The sequence below is a fragment of the Urocitellus parryii genome, chromosome 12 (genome assembly GCF_045843805.1).
Source record: "Urocitellus parryii isolate mUroPar1 chromosome 12, mUroPar1.hap1, whole genome shotgun sequence".
NCBI classification, from domain to species: domain Eukaryota; kingdom Metazoa; phylum Chordata; class Mammalia; order Rodentia; family Sciuridae; genus Urocitellus; species Urocitellus parryii.
Window position 1 is genome coordinate 80,720,422 of NC_135542.1, and position 23,213 is coordinate 80,743,634.

General features: G+C 33.4%; 1 protein-coding gene across 1 annotated transcript in view; it reads left to right on the top strand.

Annotated features, from left to right (window-relative positions):
* Papolg (poly(A) polymerase gamma) overlaps window positions 1-21,453 on the top strand; it is a 35,368-nt gene extending 13,915 nt beyond the window's left edge. The window contains exons 8-22 of the mRNA XM_026387226.2: window positions 1,460-1,549; window positions 5,188-5,326; window positions 6,827-6,899; window positions 7,845-7,965; window positions 8,279-8,363; window positions 8,778-8,831; window positions 10,862-10,981; window positions 12,014-12,123; window positions 13,845-13,966; window positions 14,192-14,367; window positions 14,899-14,987; window positions 15,066-15,286; window positions 15,811-15,876; window positions 16,201-16,257; window positions 19,322-21,453. Of these exons, the coding sequence (XP_026243011.1) occupies window positions 1,460-1,549; window positions 5,188-5,326; window positions 6,827-6,899; window positions 7,845-7,965; window positions 8,279-8,363; window positions 8,778-8,831; window positions 10,862-10,981; window positions 12,014-12,123; window positions 13,845-13,966; window positions 14,192-14,367; window positions 14,899-14,987; window positions 15,066-15,286; window positions 15,811-15,876; window positions 16,201-16,257; window positions 19,322-19,420 (1,622 nt within the window). The 3' untranslated portion in view covers window positions 19,421-21,453. The remainder of the gene's footprint in view (window positions 1-1,459; window positions 1,550-5,187; window positions 5,327-6,826; window positions 6,900-7,844; window positions 7,966-8,278; window positions 8,364-8,777; window positions 8,832-10,861; window positions 10,982-12,013; window positions 12,124-13,844; window positions 13,967-14,191; window positions 14,368-14,898; window positions 14,988-15,065; window positions 15,287-15,810; window positions 15,877-16,200; window positions 16,258-19,321) is intronic.
* Window positions 21,454-23,213: the final 1,760 nt, after the last annotated feature.

The following is a 23,213-nucleotide window of genomic DNA, read 5'->3' on the forward strand; positions in this document are numbered from 1 at the left end:
TTTTCTTTTCAACAGCTTTTTGAGATATAATTACATACCATAAAATTTATCCTTTTCAAGTGTACAGTTCTGTGTTTTAGTGTGTTAACAGAGTTGTACACCATGATCTAATTTTAGAACATTTCATCATTCCCAAAAGATCCCTCATACCCATTTGCAGTCATTTTCCCTTCCAACCCCTGCCCCTCATCTCAGGCAACCACTAATCCTCTTTCTGTCTCTATAGTTTGCCTCTCCTCATATTTCATATAATTGAATTATATAATATGTGGTCTTTGTGTCTGGCTTCTTCCACTTAGTATAATGTTTGTGAGTTTCATTCATGTTTGTAGTTTGTTACTTTTTTATTGATGAATAAAGGTGGTAATTTCTAAAAGGTTAATTACAATATAGAATCTAAAATCACATCAATGAAATTTTGTACTCTCACATGAAAATTTGCTGTTTTATCCTTTGGATCTTATGGATCTTTTTCTCATGTGTGGTTTTATACTATATCATGCCTTGGTCTTTTGGAAAATACTGATTCAGAGTTATTTGTATCTTCCAAATGTTAACACATTTCAGTATAAAATATTTTCTAGATTGCATTCATTATTATCACCACCAATTTTGTTAGAAGTCTGCCAGGATCACAGTAGCAGATAAACGTTATCCAATGTTCTAATTTAACAAAGTTTGCATTTTATTATTGGCAATAAATTGTGTCATTTGTATTCCTTGAAGTGAGGAGCTTACTTAGGTCAATTTTTAGTAACTGTGAATAACCATAGTTTATCTGTCAATCATAGTTTCAAGTAAAATTGATGTTCCTTGAAAAAAAAACAAACAAGTAGTTCAGCCTACAGCGCAAACTATCATACTCATTTTTCCTTTATTTAACTGTGTGTGTTAGTAAACTATGTATTATATTCTAGTACACTTTGTTGCCATTGCCTTGATTACTTGCTAAAGTATTAACAGGGATGCTTTTGTACCAACAGTGCAAATATTAATACAGTAAGTGGGACAAAGAAAGCTTTGGTACTATTATAAAAATGGTTTTAACCTCACGTATTCTAGAGGGTCCAAAGTCTGTACTTTGAGAACCATTGGTTTTAAGTATCTTGCTTAATTTGCTATACTTACAGAATGTAACAATAAATCACATTATTTGTGAATAAGGTTTGTCTTGAAGCAAGAACAGTTTTACAACTTACATGCATTTAACAAAGTCAAATGAAGAAAATCTAAAAAGATACTTAGAACCACATCTACTTTAAGACTGGATTTCATTGCCCATACACTTTTAATTCTTCAAAAGCAGAGTACTTATATGTGAATGCTAAATTTCAAATACATATAGAAAATAAACCCTGACATATATCTTTCATTTTTAACATTTGGGAATCTGGAGGTTAGGAGGGTATTTTATTCAGTTTTGTTGCATAGTGGAAAATGAATGTTTTGTCTTTTTCAGGATGTAGAGTTACCGATGAAATTTTGCATTTAGTGCCAAATAAAGAAACTTTTAGACTCACCCTAAGAGCAGTCAAATTATGGGCAAAACGTAAGTATCCAAGTCTTTTATGTTTACGTTATAAAATTCCAGTTTTCTGTTGCCAGTGATAGAAGCACATATAGAAATTCTAAGCCTATTGATAACTATTAAGGATTGGGGCTAGTAGACTTAGAAACAGCTATTTGTTTTTCAATTATAATGATTATGATATTGTAATATGTGACTCTCCTTCCACCTTCCTTGGGTTAAAACTAAAAGCCCCTTAACCTTCCATCTTGGATTTCAGCCAGGCGCTCAGAACTTGAAAGGCCCTCATTCCATATTATTTGTAACTTCAGTTACATGTCTCTTAACAATGGTGATACATTCTGTGAAATGCATTGTTAGATGATTTTATTGTTGTGTGGAAATCAGAGAATGTACTTACATAAACCTAGATGATAAAACCTACTATACACCTAGGCTATGTGATACAATTGTTGCTCCTTGGTTGCAAACCTATGTAGCATGTTATTGTACTGAATACTCTAGGAAGTTGTGACACAACGTAAGTATTTGTATGTCTAAAGATATGGGTGGGTCAGTGAACAAGCAGTGAGTGAATGTAAAAACCTTGGTCATAGGGGCTGGGAAGTGTGGCTCAGTGGTAGAGCACTTTCCTAGCACTGGTGAGGCCCTGGGTTCTATCCTAAACACCACATAAAAAACAACAATAAATAAAATAAAGATTAAGTTCTTTTTTTAAAAAGTATTTTTAAAAAATTAAAAACCTCAGTCATTACTGCACACTACTTTAGACTATAAACATTGTATGCTTAAGCTACACTAAATTTATAAACAAGTTTTTTTCTTTCTTTAGTTATAAATTAGTTTACTGTGACTTTTTTACTTTACAAACTTTCCTTTTTTTTTTTTTTTAACTTTTGGACTCTTATAATATCATTTAGCTTAAAACATAGACCGCAGTAGTACTTGGGCGATTAATGCAGGAGGATGGCTTGAGCTCAGAAGTTCAAGGACATCCTGGGCAATATAGCAAGATCCTGTCACTTAAAAGAAAACAAAACAAAACCATATTGTACAGCTTTACAAAGAATTTGAGGGGGTACTGGGAATTGAACCCAGGGGTTCTTTATCACTGAGCCACATCCCCAGACCCAGACCTTTTTTAAGAAAGTGTTGTTAAGGTTGCCCCAAACTTGTGATCCTCCTGCCTCAGCCTCCCAAGTCACTGAGGATGATGGGTGTATGCCATCACACCTAGCCAAAAATATTTTTTCTTTATATCCTTATTATATAAGCTTTTTAAAATTTAAAATATATATTTTTAAATTTTGCTTTAATACTTTTTTAAGTAATTAAGACATAGGCCTACATAGGATTAGGATCATTATTATTACTGTCTTCCATCTTCACATCTTGTTCTATTGGGCCTCACAGCCAGTATGCATGAGCTGTCATCACCTGTAATAACAGTGCCTTTTTCTGGAATACCTCTCTCAGGACCTGCCTCAAGCTTTTCTTGGGGATTTGTTTCATGTTTTCATCATTGATTTACTTATAAGCAGATAATGCACCATGAATATTCCTTTCTCTTAATGAAAATCCTTTCTGTGTTGGAGGTCCCTGTTTTCAGTTTTTTGTTTTATTTTGTTTCGTTTTGTTCAGTAGTGGGGATTGAACCCAAAGCCTCATACATGCCAAACAACCTCCGTACCACTGAACTATGTCCATATTCCTTGTTTTCAGACTTTTTAGAAAGCTTGTTAAGGTTTGCATTAGCTTCTGCTATACCCTTCAATGTGAATTTTCTTGGTTTTGGTGGTGGTTCTTTTTTTTCTGCAGTTTCCTTTTTTCTTGCCTTTTCTTCAGCTATGTATTCATGAGGAGGTGGGAGTTTATTGTCTCCATTGTAGTCTTAAGGGAACACCATCATATATGGTCTGTCATTGACTGAAATGTTGTTATGCAGTTCATGACTACACGTTTAAAAGATTTTTACACTTCTGGCTCCATATTTACATAGTTTAAAACAACACTCCAACAAAATTTTGTGCGATTACAAAAATGTTTTCTTTTCTGTGTTGTCAAATACAGTAACCTTATGACTATAGAGCTCTTGAAATGTGCAACTGGAGAACTGAATTTTAAATTTGTATTTTATTTCAGTGAATTTAAAGCTAAATAGTTCCCAAAGAAAGTGAAAACATACATACTAATTCTTGTATGAAAATGTCTCTAGCACAATTATTGATAATAGCCAAAAAGTGGAAATCATATGTTCATAAATTGACGAATGAATAAACAAAAGGTGATATATCTACACTAAAATAGTATTTAGCAGTAAAAAGAAATGCAGTACTGATACATGATACCACATACATGAAGCTTGAAACCATTTTGTTAGGTGAAAGAAGCTAGTCATAAAAGACCATATAGTGTATGATTCCATTTATATGAAATGACCTTCATAGGTATTTCTGGAGAAACATAAAAGTGTATTAATGGCTACCCACCTCTGGGAGAATTGAGGGGGAAGTGTCAAAGTGTCACTGTTAGAAGTTTCTCTTTGGGGTGATGCAAATGTTTAGAAGTGACTATAGTGGTGATTGCAAAACTCTTGAGTATACCAAAAACCATTGAATTGTTTTAAATGGATGAGTCTTATGGTACGTGAATTTATATCAGTAAAACTATTCACCAAAAAATAAAAAGAAAAAAGAAATAGCCACATGTGGCTTGTGGCTACGATATTGAACAATGCACTTTGTCCTCAGATTCAAGTACATTTTTGCAGTGAAAGAATAAGGTGAACAATTTGCTGTGTGTGTGTTTTATTGAGCCCATGGCCTTGTACATGCTAGATAAGTACTTTACCACTAAACTATATCCCCAGCCTTTTTATTTTATGTTGAGGCAGAGTCTTTGCTAAGTTGCCCAGATTGGCCTTTAACTTGCTATCCTCCGCCTCAGCCTCCTAAGTAACAACAATTTGTTTTTCCTTACAGATTAAATATCATATTTTGTCAATTCTTAGATGCATATTTTTTACATTGAACATGTCCAAAATTGGCATTGTATAGTTGAATTTTTTTCCACCTGTTCCTTAGTGGATCATAAAATAATGTTATATAATTGAGAGCATCTTAGATGTGGTGAAACAAGGTAATAATAATGTTTTATAGATTGCTGTAAGAAACAATTTTATAATAGATGAGTATATCAATGGTGTATTATACTTTATGGAGTGGTACCAGATTCTGTGAGATACTGAAGTTAATTGCCAATTTTACACTTGATTTTCAAATACTACCCATGAGTATGATTATTTATGAAATGTTCATTCTTCCCCATTTATAGATCCTCCAGATGCCTTTACTGATTACTTTTTTTCTCTAAATCACAAATATTAAATGATGAGAAATTTCAATGTAATTTCAGTAGAGCCCAGCTGTAGAGTTGGAACTAAGGCAGGGTACTGAGGTGTCTGTATTGGAAGGCAAAATAGACGTAGTAAGAGGAGCAATTTATGGTTGACTGTGGGCCTAGCATGAAGTGTTGCTTGTCAGTTTTAATGTGTCAATAAGGGAAAACATTCTAAACAAGTCTTAAGGATGAAGTTATACTATTGAATGTCAAGGATAGTAGATCTAAACAATAATTAACAAATGTAATTAATTTTCTAGGACGTGGTATTTATTCCAACATGCTGGGATTTCTTGGTGGTGTCTCCTGGGCAATGCTAGTTGCAAGGACTTGCCAATTGTATCCAAATGCTGCGGCTTCTACTTTAGTTCATAAGTTTTTTTTAGTTTTTTCCAAGTGGTAAGTATTCATATGTGTGTATGTATATGTATTTTGATGTTTACTAACTTCTGCCTATATGTAATTTTATTTGGAAATTTAAGACCTGTACATAGATTTTTTTTTTCTGTTTTACATTCCTTAAATTAAAAGTTTAAAAACATCAAATTGGTGAGAGGCAATAGTGGGACATCCAGACCAAGAAAGCATTTTTTTTTAACTTTTAAAATTGAAACAAAAATTGTACACATTTATAGAGTACCTTAATATATTGTTATGATACATGCATACATTGCATACTATTCAAATAGGGTAAACATATCTACTCAGGCTTTTTTTTTTCATTGAAAATGTTCAAACTCTTTTTGGTAGCATTATCTATAGTATGTGTTCACTAGAATGTACTTATTTTACAAACTGTAACTTAGTACCCATTGACCAACATTTCCCCATCCCTCTATCTGACCTACTCTTCCAACCTCTGGTAACCACTAATCTGCTTTTAACTTCTATATCAACTTATGTGAAATCAGTATTTTTTAAATTCTACATATGAATGAGATGATGCAGTGTTTGTCTTTCTGTGCCTGGCTTATTTCACTTAACATAATGACCTCCATTTCCATCCATTTTGTCACAAATGACTGGATTTCTGGATTTCACCTCTCTCTCTCTCTCTCTCTCTCTCTCTCTCTCTCTGTGTGTGTGTGTGTGTGTGTGTGTGTGTGTGTGTGTAGGGGGGGGGCGGGAAGGGGGGGTGAGATTCCACTCAAGGACTCAAGCATGCTAGCCAAGCACTTTACCACTGAACTATATCTCTAGCCCCCTTTGTTTTTTTCTGATACTGGGTCATAGCAAATTTCCCAGGCTGGCCTTACACTTAGGATTCTCCTACCTCAGCCTCCAGAGTAGCTGGGATTACAGGCATATACTATCCTACCCAACTCATTTCTTTTTTTGTGAATGAATACACTATGGCACAATAATTGTAAATGTGGATTTTTAGCTTGCAAGAATGGTTACAATACATTTGACTCTGCACATTATCAACTGCGCAGAAGTGGTGAACTCTTCTCATCTGTACAATGGAGATAATAATCATAGCTACCATATTGGTAGTATTTTCAGTAAATGTTAGTTATTGCTGTTATTAAATTACCAAATTTAAATCTATGAAAGCAAATGAGAAGAAATGAAAAGATTCAAGTACCAATTAGTTAAGATTCAGGTATCAGTTAGTTATAACTAAGGAACTGTTTGCCCATTTAAAAAACACTGCTTCAAAATAGTTTTCCTTTGTATATTTTTCCCTTACCTCTTTCTTTTTTCTTTTCCTTTCCCTCTCCTCCCTAACCTCCCTGTCCCCTCTTTCTTCCTTCCTGCCTTCCTTCCCTTCTTTCAAAGTTACCCAAAATATCTGCCGTATAAAGGTTGGAACAGTCTAATGATTTTAGTTCTTAATATTTCATATAGTATCTGAAATGAGAGTCTATGTAAGTTAATTTGCTTCATTCGTGTTAGGGAATGGCCAAATCCTGTGCTATTGAAGCAACCAGAAGAAAGCAATTTGAATTTACCTGTCTGGGATCCTCGGGTATGTGATTTATTGTGGAATTTCATTAAACCTTTTAGGAAAAGGACATTTCTCTAAATTATAGTCTAAAGATAATTCCTCTTGTTCCCATTCTTCTCCCTTCTGTATAGCTGTGCTCCTTTCATTCCCTTCGCTGTGTTTTTTGGCATGGATGATTTGAATCTCTAATGCTGATCCAAATGTTATTTCATTAAAAATTGCCTATGTAAGACTAGATGAGTGGGGCTAGGGCTGGGGCTCAGCAGTACAGCACTCATCTAGCATGTGCAAGGCACTGGGTTCTATCCTCAGTACCACATAAAAAATAAATAAACTAATATAAATAAATAAATAAAGGCATTGTGTCCAACTACAACTAAAACAATATTTTAAAAAACTAGATAAGTGTGTATATCAACCACAATATCATAATCCATGGTGAAAAACTGTCTCACAAGTAATTAGTTACTAAAAATAAAGTACCAAGGTATATTAGAAAACTTACATTGCAGTACAATTTAAACCACATTCCTGTTTCCAAGATAGCATAATTTTTGTGTACCTTGCATTTTAATTTGCTTTTAGCTTGAGTGCTCCTTCGTCTTATAACTAAGGGGAAGTCATCGATTAAGTGGGTGCATTGAAAACCATTGGACCAGATAATGCTTTTTATGATTATGATACTCTAATTTCCTTGGTTCTAAATGACTGTTATTTGTAAGGTACACCATTGATTTAACAGTTTTTCTGAAGAAAAATAAACTGCAAAAGGGTCCTTTGACTTTGATTATTAGACACATCTAACTTCAGAAAAAAATTGTAGTTGGGGAGGGGAAATCTGCTTCTTAGAATTGGGGGAAACTTAGTATTAAATTTATATTTCATATTCTTCAGACTTTTGGGGAAATGAAGTGAGGACAACTGAAATAGGAGAATAGATCAATTATTCTGCTTCTAATTTCACAGGTAAATCCATCAGATAGGTATCATCTCATGCCCATAATCACCCCTGCCTACCCACAACAGAATTCTACGTATAATGTGTCCACATCAACTCGGACAGTAATGGTAGAAGAATTTAAACAAGGTAAACATGTTGGCCCTATTGCCCTTTACATATTCCCACAAGGTTGGTTGACAGTTTTGTTCTCTATTGCAGCTATGGAGTGGCAATTAGAATTATGTAACACTCTTTCTAAAACTTCTTTCAAATATTTTCCAAAGTATATGATAATATTAAGACCAAAAATTGAGCTAGTCCAGTTATGGTTTAACTTAATTTTTGTGTTCTGAGAAATAATATATTTATATTTTGTAAACAAAAGAAGTTTGGGGGAGTGGAGTGATACAAGAAATCAGACTCTCTCTTTCTTCTTCCTTCCCTTCCTCCCTCTCTTTAGGTCTTGCAGTTACAGATGAAATTCTTCAAGGAAAATCAGATTGGTCCAAATTACTTGAACCACCAAATTTCTTTCAAAAGTATAGGTATTTGAAATTTTGCATTTTGTGTGTGTGTGCGTTTATGCAGTCACAAAGAATGATTTTAAATTTATTAAAGTTAATATATGGTATGTTAATATTTGGTAGATGATAGCTGTTTTTTAGATTTCTTAAGCAAAGTAGAAAATAAGTTAATTAAAGTCCTCTGTGTTAATAGAATTCCTTTATTCCAGTAGTAACTGATCCAGTATTAGTGATTTTTTTATGTGAATTTTTTTTTAATTATAGGGCCTAGAATTATTTTTATGAAAATCAGAGCATACTTTAATTTTTATACACTGTGCTGATATTGCTCTTTTATTCATTGGGAAAGAGAATAAAAAGGTAATAAAGGAAAAGCAGACCCTAATAATGTTTCTGTCTTTGTTTTTCTGATTGTTGCTGAAAAATTCTTCATAGACATTATATAGTATTAACTGCCAGTGCATCAACAGAAGAAAACCATCTAGAGTGGTAAGACTTATATTCAACTTCTCTACCTACTGTGTGGTGAAAATAATATATTTATATGGTGCTTTACCAATTATGAAATACTTTGATTTCCAAAATTATTAATCTCTCCCTTCTTTTTCTTCCACCCCTCAACTCTACTCACTACCCCTGCCCCAATTCCACTCATTACCCACCCCCCAATTTCCCCGTACTAGGGATCAAACCCCGGACACTCTACCATTGAGCTACATCCCTGGCTCTTTTTTTTTTTTTTTTTTTTGAGAGAAAATCTTGCTAAGTTGCTGAGGTTGGCCTAGAACTTGGCAATATTCCTGCTCTAAATCCCCAAGTGACTAGGATTTTCATAGTTATTATATCTTATTGGTGGCTGGTGTGTATAATCCATAGAGCACCAGTGATTAAGAAATGCCACTAAGTTAATGTTTCAGAATTGGGGGTGATATGAGATAAGAATATATATACAGATTATGCTCTTTGTTGTTTCTCAGAGTCAGATTTGAATAAAAGGTTTTAGGTGGTTTGGATGAGTCTTTGCATCATGATTTCCTCCATCCAAACTCAAAGGAAAATATAACATTATTTTAAAATTTAGGAGATGGTGGCATGGAAGGTCTCAGAATGTAAGTTTCTGTCAAGAGAGAAGAGATGTGGAACATATATTCTTTCTAGTGCATCTAAATTCATGCTCTCTGCCTCTAGTATATTCACATTCTTGACTCCATTGGGCAGAACTGTTGGACCACCAGAGATGGTTGTACTTTCCTCATGTCTGACTTCTAGAAAAGCAAAACATAGTACTATCTTATTGTTGCTTCAAGAGTTTTATTTCATTGGTAATTAAAAGAGACCCTGAAAATATTTGGAGCATCTTTGGGTCATTTTCAAAGTATTTTTCTAGATCAAGGGTCAGGAAATTATAGCCTGTACCAAAGTCAGTCTGCCACCTATTCCTTAAGTTTCACTGGAGATAGAAAATGCTTGTTCACTCACTTATGTGAAACTTATGTCTATGGCTCTTTGCATACTTGATAGCAAAGTGGAATAGTTGCAAAAGAGACTGTATGGCCCAAAAAGCCTAAAATATATTTTGTCCAGCCCTTCACAGAAAAGGTTTGCCAGCCTCTCAGATACTAGACCAAAGCAGATTTTTGTGCATCTACTGTTGAGGCATACACAATTATAATGTGGAAGGTTTTGTTGAAGATGTTTGAAAAAAAAATTTTTAATGTTCTTATACTTGTTCTAATTTATAAAGTCACTAATAAGTTAATATTTTGCTGGAGCTAGTCACATTTCTTTAAAAAATTTTTTTAGTTGTAGATAGACAAAATACATTTTATTTGTTTGGTTGGTTACTTATTTACTTTTATGTGGTGCCAAGGATCAAACCTAGTGCCTCACCCATGCTGGCTTGCTAGGCAAGCACTCTACCACTGAGCTACAACTTCAGCCCCCTCATCATATTTATTAAGTGAGATAGAAAATGAAGTTGCAGAAATCTGATGAAATTTTGTGTATTTTCTAATATTTTATTTGAATTTAGTGACTTCTTTTTAAAATGCAAGGTCTAGTATTAATTTTGTGAAAATCAGAGCATATTTATTTATAAATTATGGATCTGAATTAGCATCTTTGTTCACATTATTTAAACGTATCTTGGCATTTGAGTTTAGACAAAAGATTGAAAGTGGAAACAAAAATTAAGGACCAGCTTAATCAAGAGTTTTTGTTCATGCTCAGATTAGGACTATTTTATAGTCTTAACCAAGATGGGGTATTTTAGATTCAGAAATGCATTATATTGATCAATTCTTTTTGTTTAAAAGAAAACAAACTTTAAAAGATAAAATATACAGGAACTCATTAAATGTGTCATTCATCTGAATGGTAGCTTAAAGAGGCCGTACTATGTTGAACTAAAGTTCATTTAAAATGAACATGTAAGGCTCCATAACTAATATGCTATTTGATTTACTTAAGTATAGTTTCCAAATTTGACATAGACATAAGAAAATTTTTACTTATTTTAGGGTTGGATTAGTAGAATCTAAAATCCGTGTTCTTGTTGGAAACTTGGAACGGAATGAATTTATTACTCTTGCCCATGTGAATCCCCAGTCATTCCCAGGAAATAAAGAACATCATAAAGAGTAAGTTAACTGTTTATTTTTTTTAAGTTAATTGTTTCTTAATATTACATTTCTTTTTTTAAAAAATATTTTTTTTAGTTGTAGATGAACACAACATCTTAATTTTGTTTGTTTTTATGTGGTGCTGAGGATCGAACCCAGTACCTCATGCATGCAAGGCAAGCGCTCTACCACTGAGCCACAACCCCAGCCCCTGTATTACATTTCTTAATGTCATTTTGCATATGCATTCAGATCAGTTCTAAGATTGTCATATAACAGGTATTGATGGGAAAGTGAGACATATGACTGAATATGAGTGACCATGGATTAAAAATAAGTACATAATATTTTATGCAAAACAAGCCTCCTATCCCTCTCTTCACTGGGTTTATATTTAATATTAATATAATTAATAATATTTTGATAGCCCATATAGACGTCTGTAAATACTCCCATCAAAATATTTGGAGCGGGCTGGGGATATGGCTCAAGCGGTAGCGCGCTCGCCTGGCATGCTTGCAGCCTGGATTCAATCCTCAGCACCACATACAAAGATGTTATGTTCGCCAAAAACTAAAAAAATAAATAAATAAATATTTAAAAAAATTTCTCTCTCTTTTAAAGAGAGAGTGAGAGAGAGAAAGACAATTTTTTTAATGTTTTTTATTTTTTAGTTTTCGGCGGACACAACTTCTTTCTTTGTATGTGGTGCTGAGGATCAAACCTGGACTGCACACATGCCAGGCGAGCACGCTACCTTTTGAGCCACATCCCCAGCCCTCTCTCTCTCTTTCTTTAAAAAAAAAAAAAAATATATATATATATATATATATATATATTTGGAGCATCTTCATTTTCAATGTGACTTAATTATTTCAGAACAACACAGGATAACTTCACCAGTATTATGGATGTCAGTTTCAAGAACTTGGCCAACTCACTGAAATCGCTCTTTATGACATAGACACATAGAGATGAAGTTTTAATTCCAAATAGCTTTTGTAAAATTGTTTTAAAAACTAATGGAAATTCTTAAATTTTACTTTATAGCAACAATTACGTATCGATGTGGTTCCTCGGGATAATTTTTCGGAGAGTAGAAAATGCAGAAAGTGTTAACATAGACTTGACATATGATATACAGTCATTTACTGATACAGGTAAGACTTTGTCATTGTAGAGCTGTGATTCTCAACCTTGGCTGTGACTCATTATCGTCTGTCTAGGATCTGCTGCCTGTAATTTTTTAAGTTCCACAGTTCGTTAATTAAATAGTATATACATATTATAGAAATCTGCACTGTTATTTAAGAAGGGAAAAAATAATGAAGCCATTTTCAAGACATTAAGGAGGGGAGGGGGTTGCAGAAAAATATATATAGTGTGCTACCATTTGCATAAATTAAAAAAAAATGTGTATTTTTGCTTACAAATCCATTTGAAAAGATATTTATTTGAGAAAAAGAAAAGAAGCAGCAGCAGATGTCAAAGGTTGTTGCTTCTAGGTAGGAGAACCAGTATGTCTAGGGGGACAGTGATAAATCTCTGAGTACTCATAAATCCTTTGAGTTTTGGACCATGTACATTTGTTATCTGTTTTACAACAAAAAGAAAGCAAGCTAATTTTTACAGGTGGTTCTTTGTGTGCACAGCCAGGGTTCGTAACCACAGTCATAAAAGATGACTTGATTTCTGTGTGTTTTTAGAAAAAATATCAGACTTGCTGAATGTGTTTCAGGATCAGTGAAAATAATGTCTTTCATATCTAGCCCCCAACTACACCTCTTTGAATATCTTAATATATTTGTTATAAATTTGAGTTGTTGAATCTGAAATAGTATACATGCTGTTATTATTCTTGACTTACCTGGTCTTCTGAATTCTTTTGAACTAGCCCTTTCATTTATATGATAATGTAGATTTGCATACTTCACCTGGAACCACCAAGTCACACTCTCTGGGGATGGAACCAGAAAATCTACAAATTATGAATTATGATTATGAATAAGCTCTCTAATAACTACTTTATGAGCAGCTAGAAATGAAATAGCCACTGGGATGAAAACAGATATAAATTATTCCATTCTAATTGAGGGTCAAATTCAAAAAGGAGAAGGTTGGGATGCTCTGTTTATTATAGATTTATAAAATGCTCCTTTCCAGATATGGAAACTTAAAGACCCAGGAGATTAAATAATTTACTACATTTTACAGTAGTTGCTGTGCAAAACAAGCCTCCCATCCCTCTCTTCACTGGGTTTATAATTGGCCATTCACAGTTAAAATACATTAAGTAATTTGTATAATCATTAATATATCTCATTATCTTAAAAGGTGTGAATAGCAGTAGAATGGGAATCTGAGCAGTATGTATTCTGGTCTTGTCCAAGTCTTCAGGGCTTTTGAGCCTAATTTCCCCACTTGTACAATACGGATGTATTTGTAGATAGTTTCTGAAGTCTGATGTTTTGTGATTAATGTGGATTACAATAATAAAATAAGCCTATGGTAGAGGGGGAACTTGAATTGCATCTTGGATACTGGCATAAGAATTAGTTTAGACTATGGGCAAGGAATTATGCAGAAAGATTGCCTTTTGGGAAAATAGCAAAAACCAATATTTGGAAAAAGTCTTTTTTCCATTTATTTTGTTAATGACGTTTGATTATGAGAAAGTCTGAGAAGATAGAAATGTGGAACTAGTCAATTCTTGGATAGGATTGTAGCACAATGCAAATATTCTAGAAATATTTAATCTGTAAGAGGTGTCTGCATCTGTGTGTTTGTGTTGGGAAAATATTGAAGATAAATGCATTGGGGAGAAAAAACAGCTCCTACTTCAGAAGGAAGTTTCCACTTAACATGGTTAACATTGTTACAGTTTACAGACAGGCAAACAATATAAATATGCTAAAGGAAGGAATGAAAATTGAAGCAACTCATGTAAAGAAAAAACAACTTCATCACTATCTTCCAGCGGAGATTCTTCAAAAGAAGAAAAAGGTGAGTCTGTAATCTTAATTCTCCAGTATGGCTTCACTCAAATAAATGATCATGAAATCAAATTTGAATTTTAATGTCTCCCATACTGATTAAGAGAAGAGGAAACTGGTATAGACAATCAAGGACTAAAATCCTTACCTTCAGGAATTATAAAAGATGATTTGCTTTTATACCCTTCAAAATTGAAATCAGTCTTATATTCTCATTTGTTTTCCTCTGTTTCAGCAAAGTCTGTCTGATGTCAATCGATGTTCAGGTGGACTTCAATCCAAAAGATCATCTCTGGACAGTAGTTGTCTGGATAGTTCTAGAGACACTGATAATGGAACGCCTTTTAATTCCCCAGTGTCTACAAACAAATCTTCCAAACCTGAAAGTCCTCCTGCAGGAGAAGCAGAAAGGTCTGTATATCAAAATTGTCCTTTTAGTCTTCTGGTTTTTTGAGGATATTACGAATTTTTCAATAACTTTGCTAAATATCTTTTTTTATATTTTTTTTTAGTTTTCAGTGGACACAACATTTTTATTTTATTTATTTTTTATGTGGTGCTAAGGATTGAACCCAGCACCCCGTGCATGCCCTGCGAGCATGTTACCACTTGAGCCACATCCTCAGCCCAATATCTTTTTAAATTATTAAAAAGATTTAGATTTTTATAGCTGCTGGTCAGTTTGTTTAGAAATACTCTACAATTTGTGGTAGTGCTGTGAGATATGGTATATAGGCTTAGAAACATGTGGGAATCATTAAGTACACCAGAATATACAGATTTTTTGCTCAGATTTTTCTGTTAATTCTCACTGAGCCCTTTGCCTTTTTCTTTATTGAAATTTTAAAGTAGGAATACTTGAAGGAATTCTGTTAAAATTAGAGTTTGGAAAATAAGCAATATTTAAATAATGTAATGATGATAATTTAACATTTTTATTAGGAATAATGCTGAACCTGCTGCTGTAATTGTGGAAAAGCCACTGAGTGTTCCACCAGCTCAAGGATTATCTATTCCAGTCATCGGTGCAAGTAGGTGTCTAACACTATATTTCGAATGATTCTACTACATAGGTATTTAATTATTAAAGTTGTTTTTCTCTTTTTCAGAGGTTGACTCTACAGTGAAAACTGTATCATCCCCAGCTGTGTGCACTATTCCTACTGTGGTTGGGCGAAATGTCATTCCTAGAATCACAACACCCCACAACCCTGCCCAGGGACAACCACATCTAAATGGAATGTCAAATATAACTAAGAATGTTACACCCAAAAGATCCCATTCTCCATCTGTAGATGGGACTTCTAAAAGGTTGAAAGACATAGAGAAGGTAAAGTTACAACTTGAGTGGTGTTTTAGTATGTTATTAAAGTAAGGATAATACTTACTTTAAATCCACAATTCTCCATAGCAATATTAGTTTTCTATTAGGAATTGAAAGTTTGAAAAGAATATTAGGAATTAACAGTTTGAAAAGAATATTTCCTGCCCTAAAGGAACAATATTACTTGATCATCCTAAGTTCAAATTACTAATGTGTCTAAATTTATCCTTGACTTCTACAAGTCATTATTGGTAATTAGATTATTTCTTGTGTTCTGTTGATATTCTCTGCTTCCAGTAGGTGGTGGTAAAGCTTTATTTACTTGTTAGAGTCTTTACTGATTTAACCAAAAAGCTGTAGAAATGAAGGGTAGAAGTTGAATTCAGTCTAATTTAAATTCCCTTCCCTCACCACCCCATGTTTGTGGTAGTTTTTGATGAGCCTCATTATTAATTATTTTCTATTTATATGGATTTGTATGGTTTTTGCAGGTATGTATTAGCAACTCATTTTTAATGTTTATATTTTAGTTTATTCGACTCGAATCAGCATTTAAGGATTCCCATTCTGCTGAAGAGAGAAAAAGAAAATCAATGGTAAACGTATTAATATGCTTCAGAATGTTTACTTTTAAAGAGCAGTGTATCAGGAAAAAAATTATATGAGTAGGTCAGACTAGATTTGTCAGGCTTTAGTTGTTTTATTTAAAAATTTTGGGGGAATTTTTTAAGTTGTAGATGGACATAATACCTTTATTTTACTTTTATATGGTGCTAATAATTAAACCCAGTGCTTCACACATGCTAGGCAAGCGCTCAACCACTGAGCTATAACCACAGCCTCTTAAGTTTTATTTTAAGTAGGAATAAGTAATTGTACATGGCAAAGTTTTCACTTGTATATAATTCTTCTGTTTTTAGGATGCCATTGGAGGAGAATCTATGCCTATTCCAACTATTGATACATCGCGCAAAAAGGTAATAGATAGTCTTATTCACAGGTACAATACATAAGTAAAAATTCATAGATAATCTACACATACAAAAAGTTTATTAAGAGCTTAGCATTGGAGAGGCCCAACAGGTACAATACATAAATTAAAATTCATAGATAATCTACACATACAAAAAGCTTATTAAGAGCTTAGCATTGGAGAGGCCCAGCTTGGTAAGGATTAGTCCAGTGATTACATAAGAGTTGGGCACCATAAATTCTCTATTTTGCCTCCCATGGCTACAATCCTATAATCCCAGTGGCTCAGGAGGCTGAGGCAGAAGAATCACAAGTTCAAGACCAGCCTCAGTAACTGAGGCCCTATCTCAAAATAAAGTGTAAAACCAGGGGCTGGGGTATATATAGCCCAGTGGTTAAATGCCCCTGGGTTCAATCCCTGGTGCTAAAAAAAAAAAAAAAATCAACACTGGAAAATGGTAAGATTTTCCCCTATTCTCAAAGACCAGCAGTCTAGTTAGGGTTAAAGATAGAAATAACATACAAAGTATATAGTTCTGACTGACTGTACATAACTCAGAAATCAAGAAAAGAGGGAGTAATTTAAGAAGATTTCATAATACTAATGTTAAGGTTTTGTTCATCCTTTGTTTCTTATTTATCTTTAAAGATATAGGAAGGGGATGTAGCTCAGTGGTAGAGCACTTGCCTAGCATGTGTAAGGCCCTGGGTTCAATACCCAGCACCACCAAAATAAAAAAGGGTGGTCATCCTAGGAATTACCAACACCTAAGAGTATAGCTTTTATTTTGTACCACTGCTTAATGTTAAAATTTAGGTTTGATAATTAGAAACTATACATATTAATATTTTGAAGGAAACAAATATAGCAGTATACATAGTAAGTACCTTTATATAGAGCATGAACTAAAGAGTCCCTAAATCTTTTTTGTTTGTTTTTTTAGGTGTGGATGGACATAATACCTTTATTTTATTTTTTTCTTAATGTGGTGTTAAAGATCAAACCCAGTGCCTCACAGATGTGAGGCAGCCCCAAGAGCCCCTAAATCTTAATTCAAAGTTTAATCTTTGAAGAGTTACCTTTGAGACAAATAATATGCAGTTAAGCATGATAAGCTAATAAACGGGTGCTCAAAAAAAAACCTTGTATAAATCACAGAAAGCCCTTGTCTGAGAAATTACAGTGAACAAAATAGTTTATCTTTATCCCTCCCATTAAATGATAAAGTGCTCATTACAGTCAGCTTGTCACTTGTGAGGTGTCTCAGGACATATTAGCCATTAGAAAGCAAAGCAGTATCCTCACAGGCCATTAGTTGTATGATTTGGCAACACAAGACAAAGTTATAGGTGTATAATTATATTAAGTATGATAATGGAAGAAAAAAAATTTGAGGTGGATTTTTAAAGTATTAAAGAATGAAATAATGTGTTCAGAGTTCTTAAATATTTTGAGTATAAAGGGTAAGTGGGTAAACCAGACGAATGTGGTAATTTTAATAATGCCTGAATCTTCATTGATCTATCCTGTACTTTTATCTATGTCCAAAATTTTTCTTTCTTTTTTTTTTTTTTGGTACCAGAGATACTCAACTGAGTCACATCCCTGGCCCTATTTTGTATTTTATTTAGAAACAGTGTCTCACTGAGTTGCTTATTAGCACCTCGCTGTTGGCAAGGCTGGCTTTGAACTGATTTTCCTGTCTCAGCCTCCCAAGCTGCTAGGATTACAGGCATGCGCCACCACACCCAGCCATAATTTTTTGATGGAAGTGAAAATAGAGAAATTTGTTTAGCCAATGTACCACAGAGAATTTCTTGACAAGAAACTTTATTATACTATTTCTTTTCTTTTTATATATATATATAAAACTTTTATTTATATATTATATATATATATATATAAACTTTTTTTGTTGTTATTTTCTTTTTGTGGCTTTCTGTCCTAATGTTGCATAGTTACCAGGGAGGATTAGTCCAGTGATTACATAAGAGTTGGGCACCATAAATTCTCTATATTTTGCCTCCTATGGAGGCCTTCGAAATGAATCTTTATTAAAAATCCAATTAAAACCAGGATACTGGTTTATACTATATATATAGTATACAATATATATATATATTTTAGTTGTAGATGGATACAATACCTTTATTTTATTTATTTTATGTGGTGCTGTGACTCAAACCCAGTGCTTCACATAGGCTAGGCAAGTGCTCTATCACTGAGCTACAACCCCAGCCCCTATCATACTGTTTGCATCACACAGGTCTATATTTTTAGAAGTCTTTCTTTGCTTCTCAATTCCTTAGGTTCTTCATTATATAATAATTCTTTAGCATCCTCAGAATACCTCACACAGATGTCCCTGAATTTCACTGTCATCAGTTACCTACCTAGGTTAAAAACTTCAGTTTTCCGGAAAAATTATGTATCTCACGATTGGGAGATTCATGAATGTATTCCAGAAACTAGTTGAAGGATATAACTCAAATATCAGATTTTCTTCCATAACCCTCATTTTTCATTTCACACCCCAAGAGTTTCCTATTTAGTTACAGTGTACTTCCTGTTTCTAGTATCATTGCCTGACTTCAGGGACTAGGTTCTTTATGCATTTCTTTTTTGTTTGTTTGTTTGTTTGTTTAAACATTTAGTCATAGATGGATGGACACAGTACCTTTATTTTATTTATTTGTAGCAGTGCTTAGCATCTCTGTAGTATTTCTCAATCCGGAAGTAGCAATTGATTTAACATAGCCCTCTTCTCCTATACCTTCTCACCCTCATGCCAATTCTTCCCCTTTCCCTTGTTTCTCCACTTTTCAGTTCTGTGTTTTTTTAAAAAAAAACTTCCAAAAGCAAGAAAGGAAATGAACAAACAATACTAGAAGGAAATATTCAACACATACCTGAGTAATTAGGAGCTTAAGGAATTTGGAGAGAAACAGTTGGATGCTTTATTTTATATATAGCTCTCTATATATACAGATATCACATATATAATGCTTTATATTTATATATATGTAAACATTTGCTTTTCCTTTTTTGTTTCTGTATCTTTCTAATAGAGACTACCAAGTAAAGAACTACCAGATTCATCATCCCCAGTTCCAGCAAATAACATCCGTGTCATCAAAAATTCCATTCGACTGACCCTTAATCGGTAAAAGCAGTGCCTCCTCACTTAAGTGAGCATGCAATCATATAGTGGCATAGATATAGCCACTCTTTTCAAAATAGAAGTGGCTGTTATACGTACAATAGGTGAAAGTTACAGTCATCAGCCTAACGACCTTGAAGTGGTTTTTGAACTCTCACACTGACCTGCAGATGCTGTAGCATTCTCTCACTGATTGCTACATACACTCCTCTGAGGATCACCTGCTATCAAATTGTCATCTACAGTATTATGGCTTCGCATTTGGAGGTTTTACTGCCTTAACTTTTGATGTTTGTTTCTCTTGTTATGGGAACCAGTTCTTGGCCACTTGGACACTGAAAACAAGTGCTAAACACTTTCTTTTTTCTTTTTTCTTTTTTTCTTTTTTTAAGTCTTATGTTGTAATCATTGTATAGAACTGAAAAAGTTGAAAAAAAATTTTTGTCTTGTAATTTTCCAAATGTTAATGCATTTATTTTAGTATCAGAGCCAGTTTCTGAAACCTGAGGTGAATGAATGTGAGATATCTTTTCTGCTTCCTTCATTTGTGTAGATGTATTGTCTGTTCTGTTGGTTTAAATTATTTTTTTCTAGATGGCACATGGAATATTTAAACTTTTTTTTGTTTTTTTCTTTTTGTGCCTTTCTGTCGTAATGTTGCATAGTTACCAGGGAGGATTAGTCCAGTGATTACATAAGAGTTGGGCACCATAAATTCTCTATATTTTGCCTCCCATGGAGGCCTTTGAAATGCATCTTTATTAAAAATCAAAATAAATCCAGGATACTGAAAGTCAGTATATGAATGGTGAAATTGTTATGTATCCTACTATCTCATGCCATTCTTGTTAGTTGACCAGTATTTTTTACTGAGGATCAACTCATTTCACCATCAACAAGATACCTTTACATACGGCAAACTTGTATTTTTGAAGTGTAAAATTAACTCGGCATGATAATTCCTGACCATAATTTACCCCACAACTTCAAAATTTCTTCACGGACTAGGCATGCAGAAATAAGCAGTGGATTTTATTGAACTCTAAAGGCATTTTTGAATGACATTGTTAACAACCATTAATTGGCTCAGGACCTTTGTAATTTTTATTTAACTATATTAGTTGTCTTTTTTTACACTGCTTTTTTCAATGCACTTCTTAATATTTTTTAAGTTTCATGAATGCATGCTCAGTTTATTAAAATCCATAACCATGTAATTCTTGTAATATGTTGATTCAGTGTTTTGTAAATGAAGTCGTATGTATTTTCAGAGTATTTTTGTATGTACTGTAAGATACCATCTTTTCAAAGAGAAACCTTTAAAACCTTTACTGTCTCTCTTTAGTCTAATTTTTTAAATATGAATTATGCTTGAATTATTATATTTAAAATGAAAATGTATAGATTGCACAGCTAGGAATGCCAGTATATGTTACAGTTCTACAGCTTTCATACCACATTTAGTGGGCCAGTAGGAAAAACAGAATGGTACATTGAATAGTGAAGAAATACCTGGTTGTATATTTTATAGGACTCATGGGATGCCATCTAGTCAGTGGAGGAATAGCAGTCCATTTTCTCTTGTAAGCCCCTTTACCGTTGAGTTTAAATCCTTGAATTCAGATTGTCAGAGAGCAGTATCTTCCATCTCCCACTCCTGTTTCCCATCCCCTAGGTCTCTGAAATACAAATTCTAGTGTTTAGCTTGTACAAAGAAAAATGTGGCAAACTTCTAGAAGGAAAAATAATTGTTCCATTATTAACTTTTTCCCTATCAGCAAAAGATAAGAATGAAATCCCATAACCAAGTTGTAGTTTCCGTGGCAAAGTCATTCTCTTAGCTGACCCTTTTCCTGTATTCACATATTTTGGATTTATTTTACAAATACTCTTATTTGGACAAAATTGAATGATTATGAAAGAATTGAAAAACTGTCACTTGACTTCAAACTTTGAAAATTCTTTGGTAAGGGACTTAATTAAATTTTATATACTTGAAGTGTCTCTGTGTTTCTGTATTTCCTCTCCCCTGCTTTTATAAATCAGTCTTTAACATCTCTTTAAGAATTCCTTATAGGACTGGGGATATATAGTTCAGTTGGTAGAGTGCTTGCCTCACATGCACAAGGCCCAACACCACAAAAAAAAAAAAAAAAAAAAGAATTCCTTATATCTCCATGTTTTCCCTGTTATAGAAACATATTCTTTGGAGTGGCCAGTGGAGTTTTTCTTTAACAAGAAACAACAAATCTGACCCCCTACCATAATATAGTCATTTCTCTTAGATTAAAGATCGATCCATTCTGTATGATGTTAAGCCATGGTCAATGGTTCAAATTAGAATCCTCAAGAATAGTATTCTTCAACTTGTTCAGTCATGGAGGTTGATAAGATGCTTTGAGATGGTGGGTTTACTCAGAAGTGTGTTCCTCATCCTGACAAGCAGGAAGGACTCAGTACATTTCGTGACCATAGTAGGAGCTTCCATTGTATTGGTTCCAAGGAAGTAAAAGGAGACAGTGTGGTCTAGGATTGTATGTTACGTTCAGAGGCACTACATGTATTCATTTTCAAGTGGAACTATACCTAGAAATACATTTCATAAAGTCCCATAACCTGTTCTTCAGTGTATAGACACATATTCATTTTCACACAGTATTAGATTTTAATATATTCATTTTTCAGTGACTAACTTTGGAGAATAGTATATATCAAAGGAAAATAGATGATGTTTAAACCTTAGGGACTTAGAGATAGTAACTGGCTCAAAACTGTAAAATTGGGGCAAAAGAATGAATTTTCCAAGTTTATTGGTGCTTAAAATAAGAAGAACTTTATCTTAAGATGGTGTTTAAGTGCTTATTTTATACTATAGTAGCAATTAAAGAAAATAGGCTAAAGTTATTTTCCACTATTATCCCACAATTGTGAAACGAGAATTCCTAACTTGGGGATCATGAACCCTTTATATATGAGATGTTTTTGTTTATATATTTTAGGGGGATGAGGGGTCATAACTTTCATAAGTTTCTCAAAGTGATTCATGACCCGAAAAAGGGAAAGGAGGTAGGAACCACTAGGATTGAACAATCCTAGAATATTTCAAATTTCCTCCATTTGATTTTGCTGTGGTGTATTTCTGAAAATGTACTGTGGCTCTTAACTAGTAAAGTATTGGTAGAGGATCTGGAACACTATTTCTAAAGTTCTTTATATACTTCAGATGAAACATACCAACATTATAAAAAATATACCAACATCAGATTATCATATGTCTTCATGTTAAATCCACTAACAGGGTCAAACTTTAGTTCTAACAAATTTAACCTAAGATCCATCTGAGTAAAATAGCTTAGAATGATCATTATAAGTGATATAAAATAGAATAATCATCAAAGGTCCTAATCCTTTGCGTTCAGTAACATTAAATTTTTCACTTTCTCCTCCATGTTTGTCATTCAGGACAGAACACACTGAACAAACCAATAAATAGAAGTGTTTTAGTTAAAAATAAATATTTTTGTATAAAGTGTTTGTGTTTAAATAAACAACTGCCTAACAAATCATCCAAAGCTTAGAATCTAAATTGGTTGTGATGCTAATAACAAATAGTGCACAGATGGAAGAAAACCAGTCTCAATAATAACAAATTATTTCCTTTGAGGTTTTCTGAAGAATTGTACAACGTCATGTCCTTCCCAAATTCCCTAATTTTTTGAAATAATTTTTCTGATATAATTTTATATTTAAAATCAGTTAAACATAAATTTATCAAGTTTGTTATAATTTTAAGCTATTAC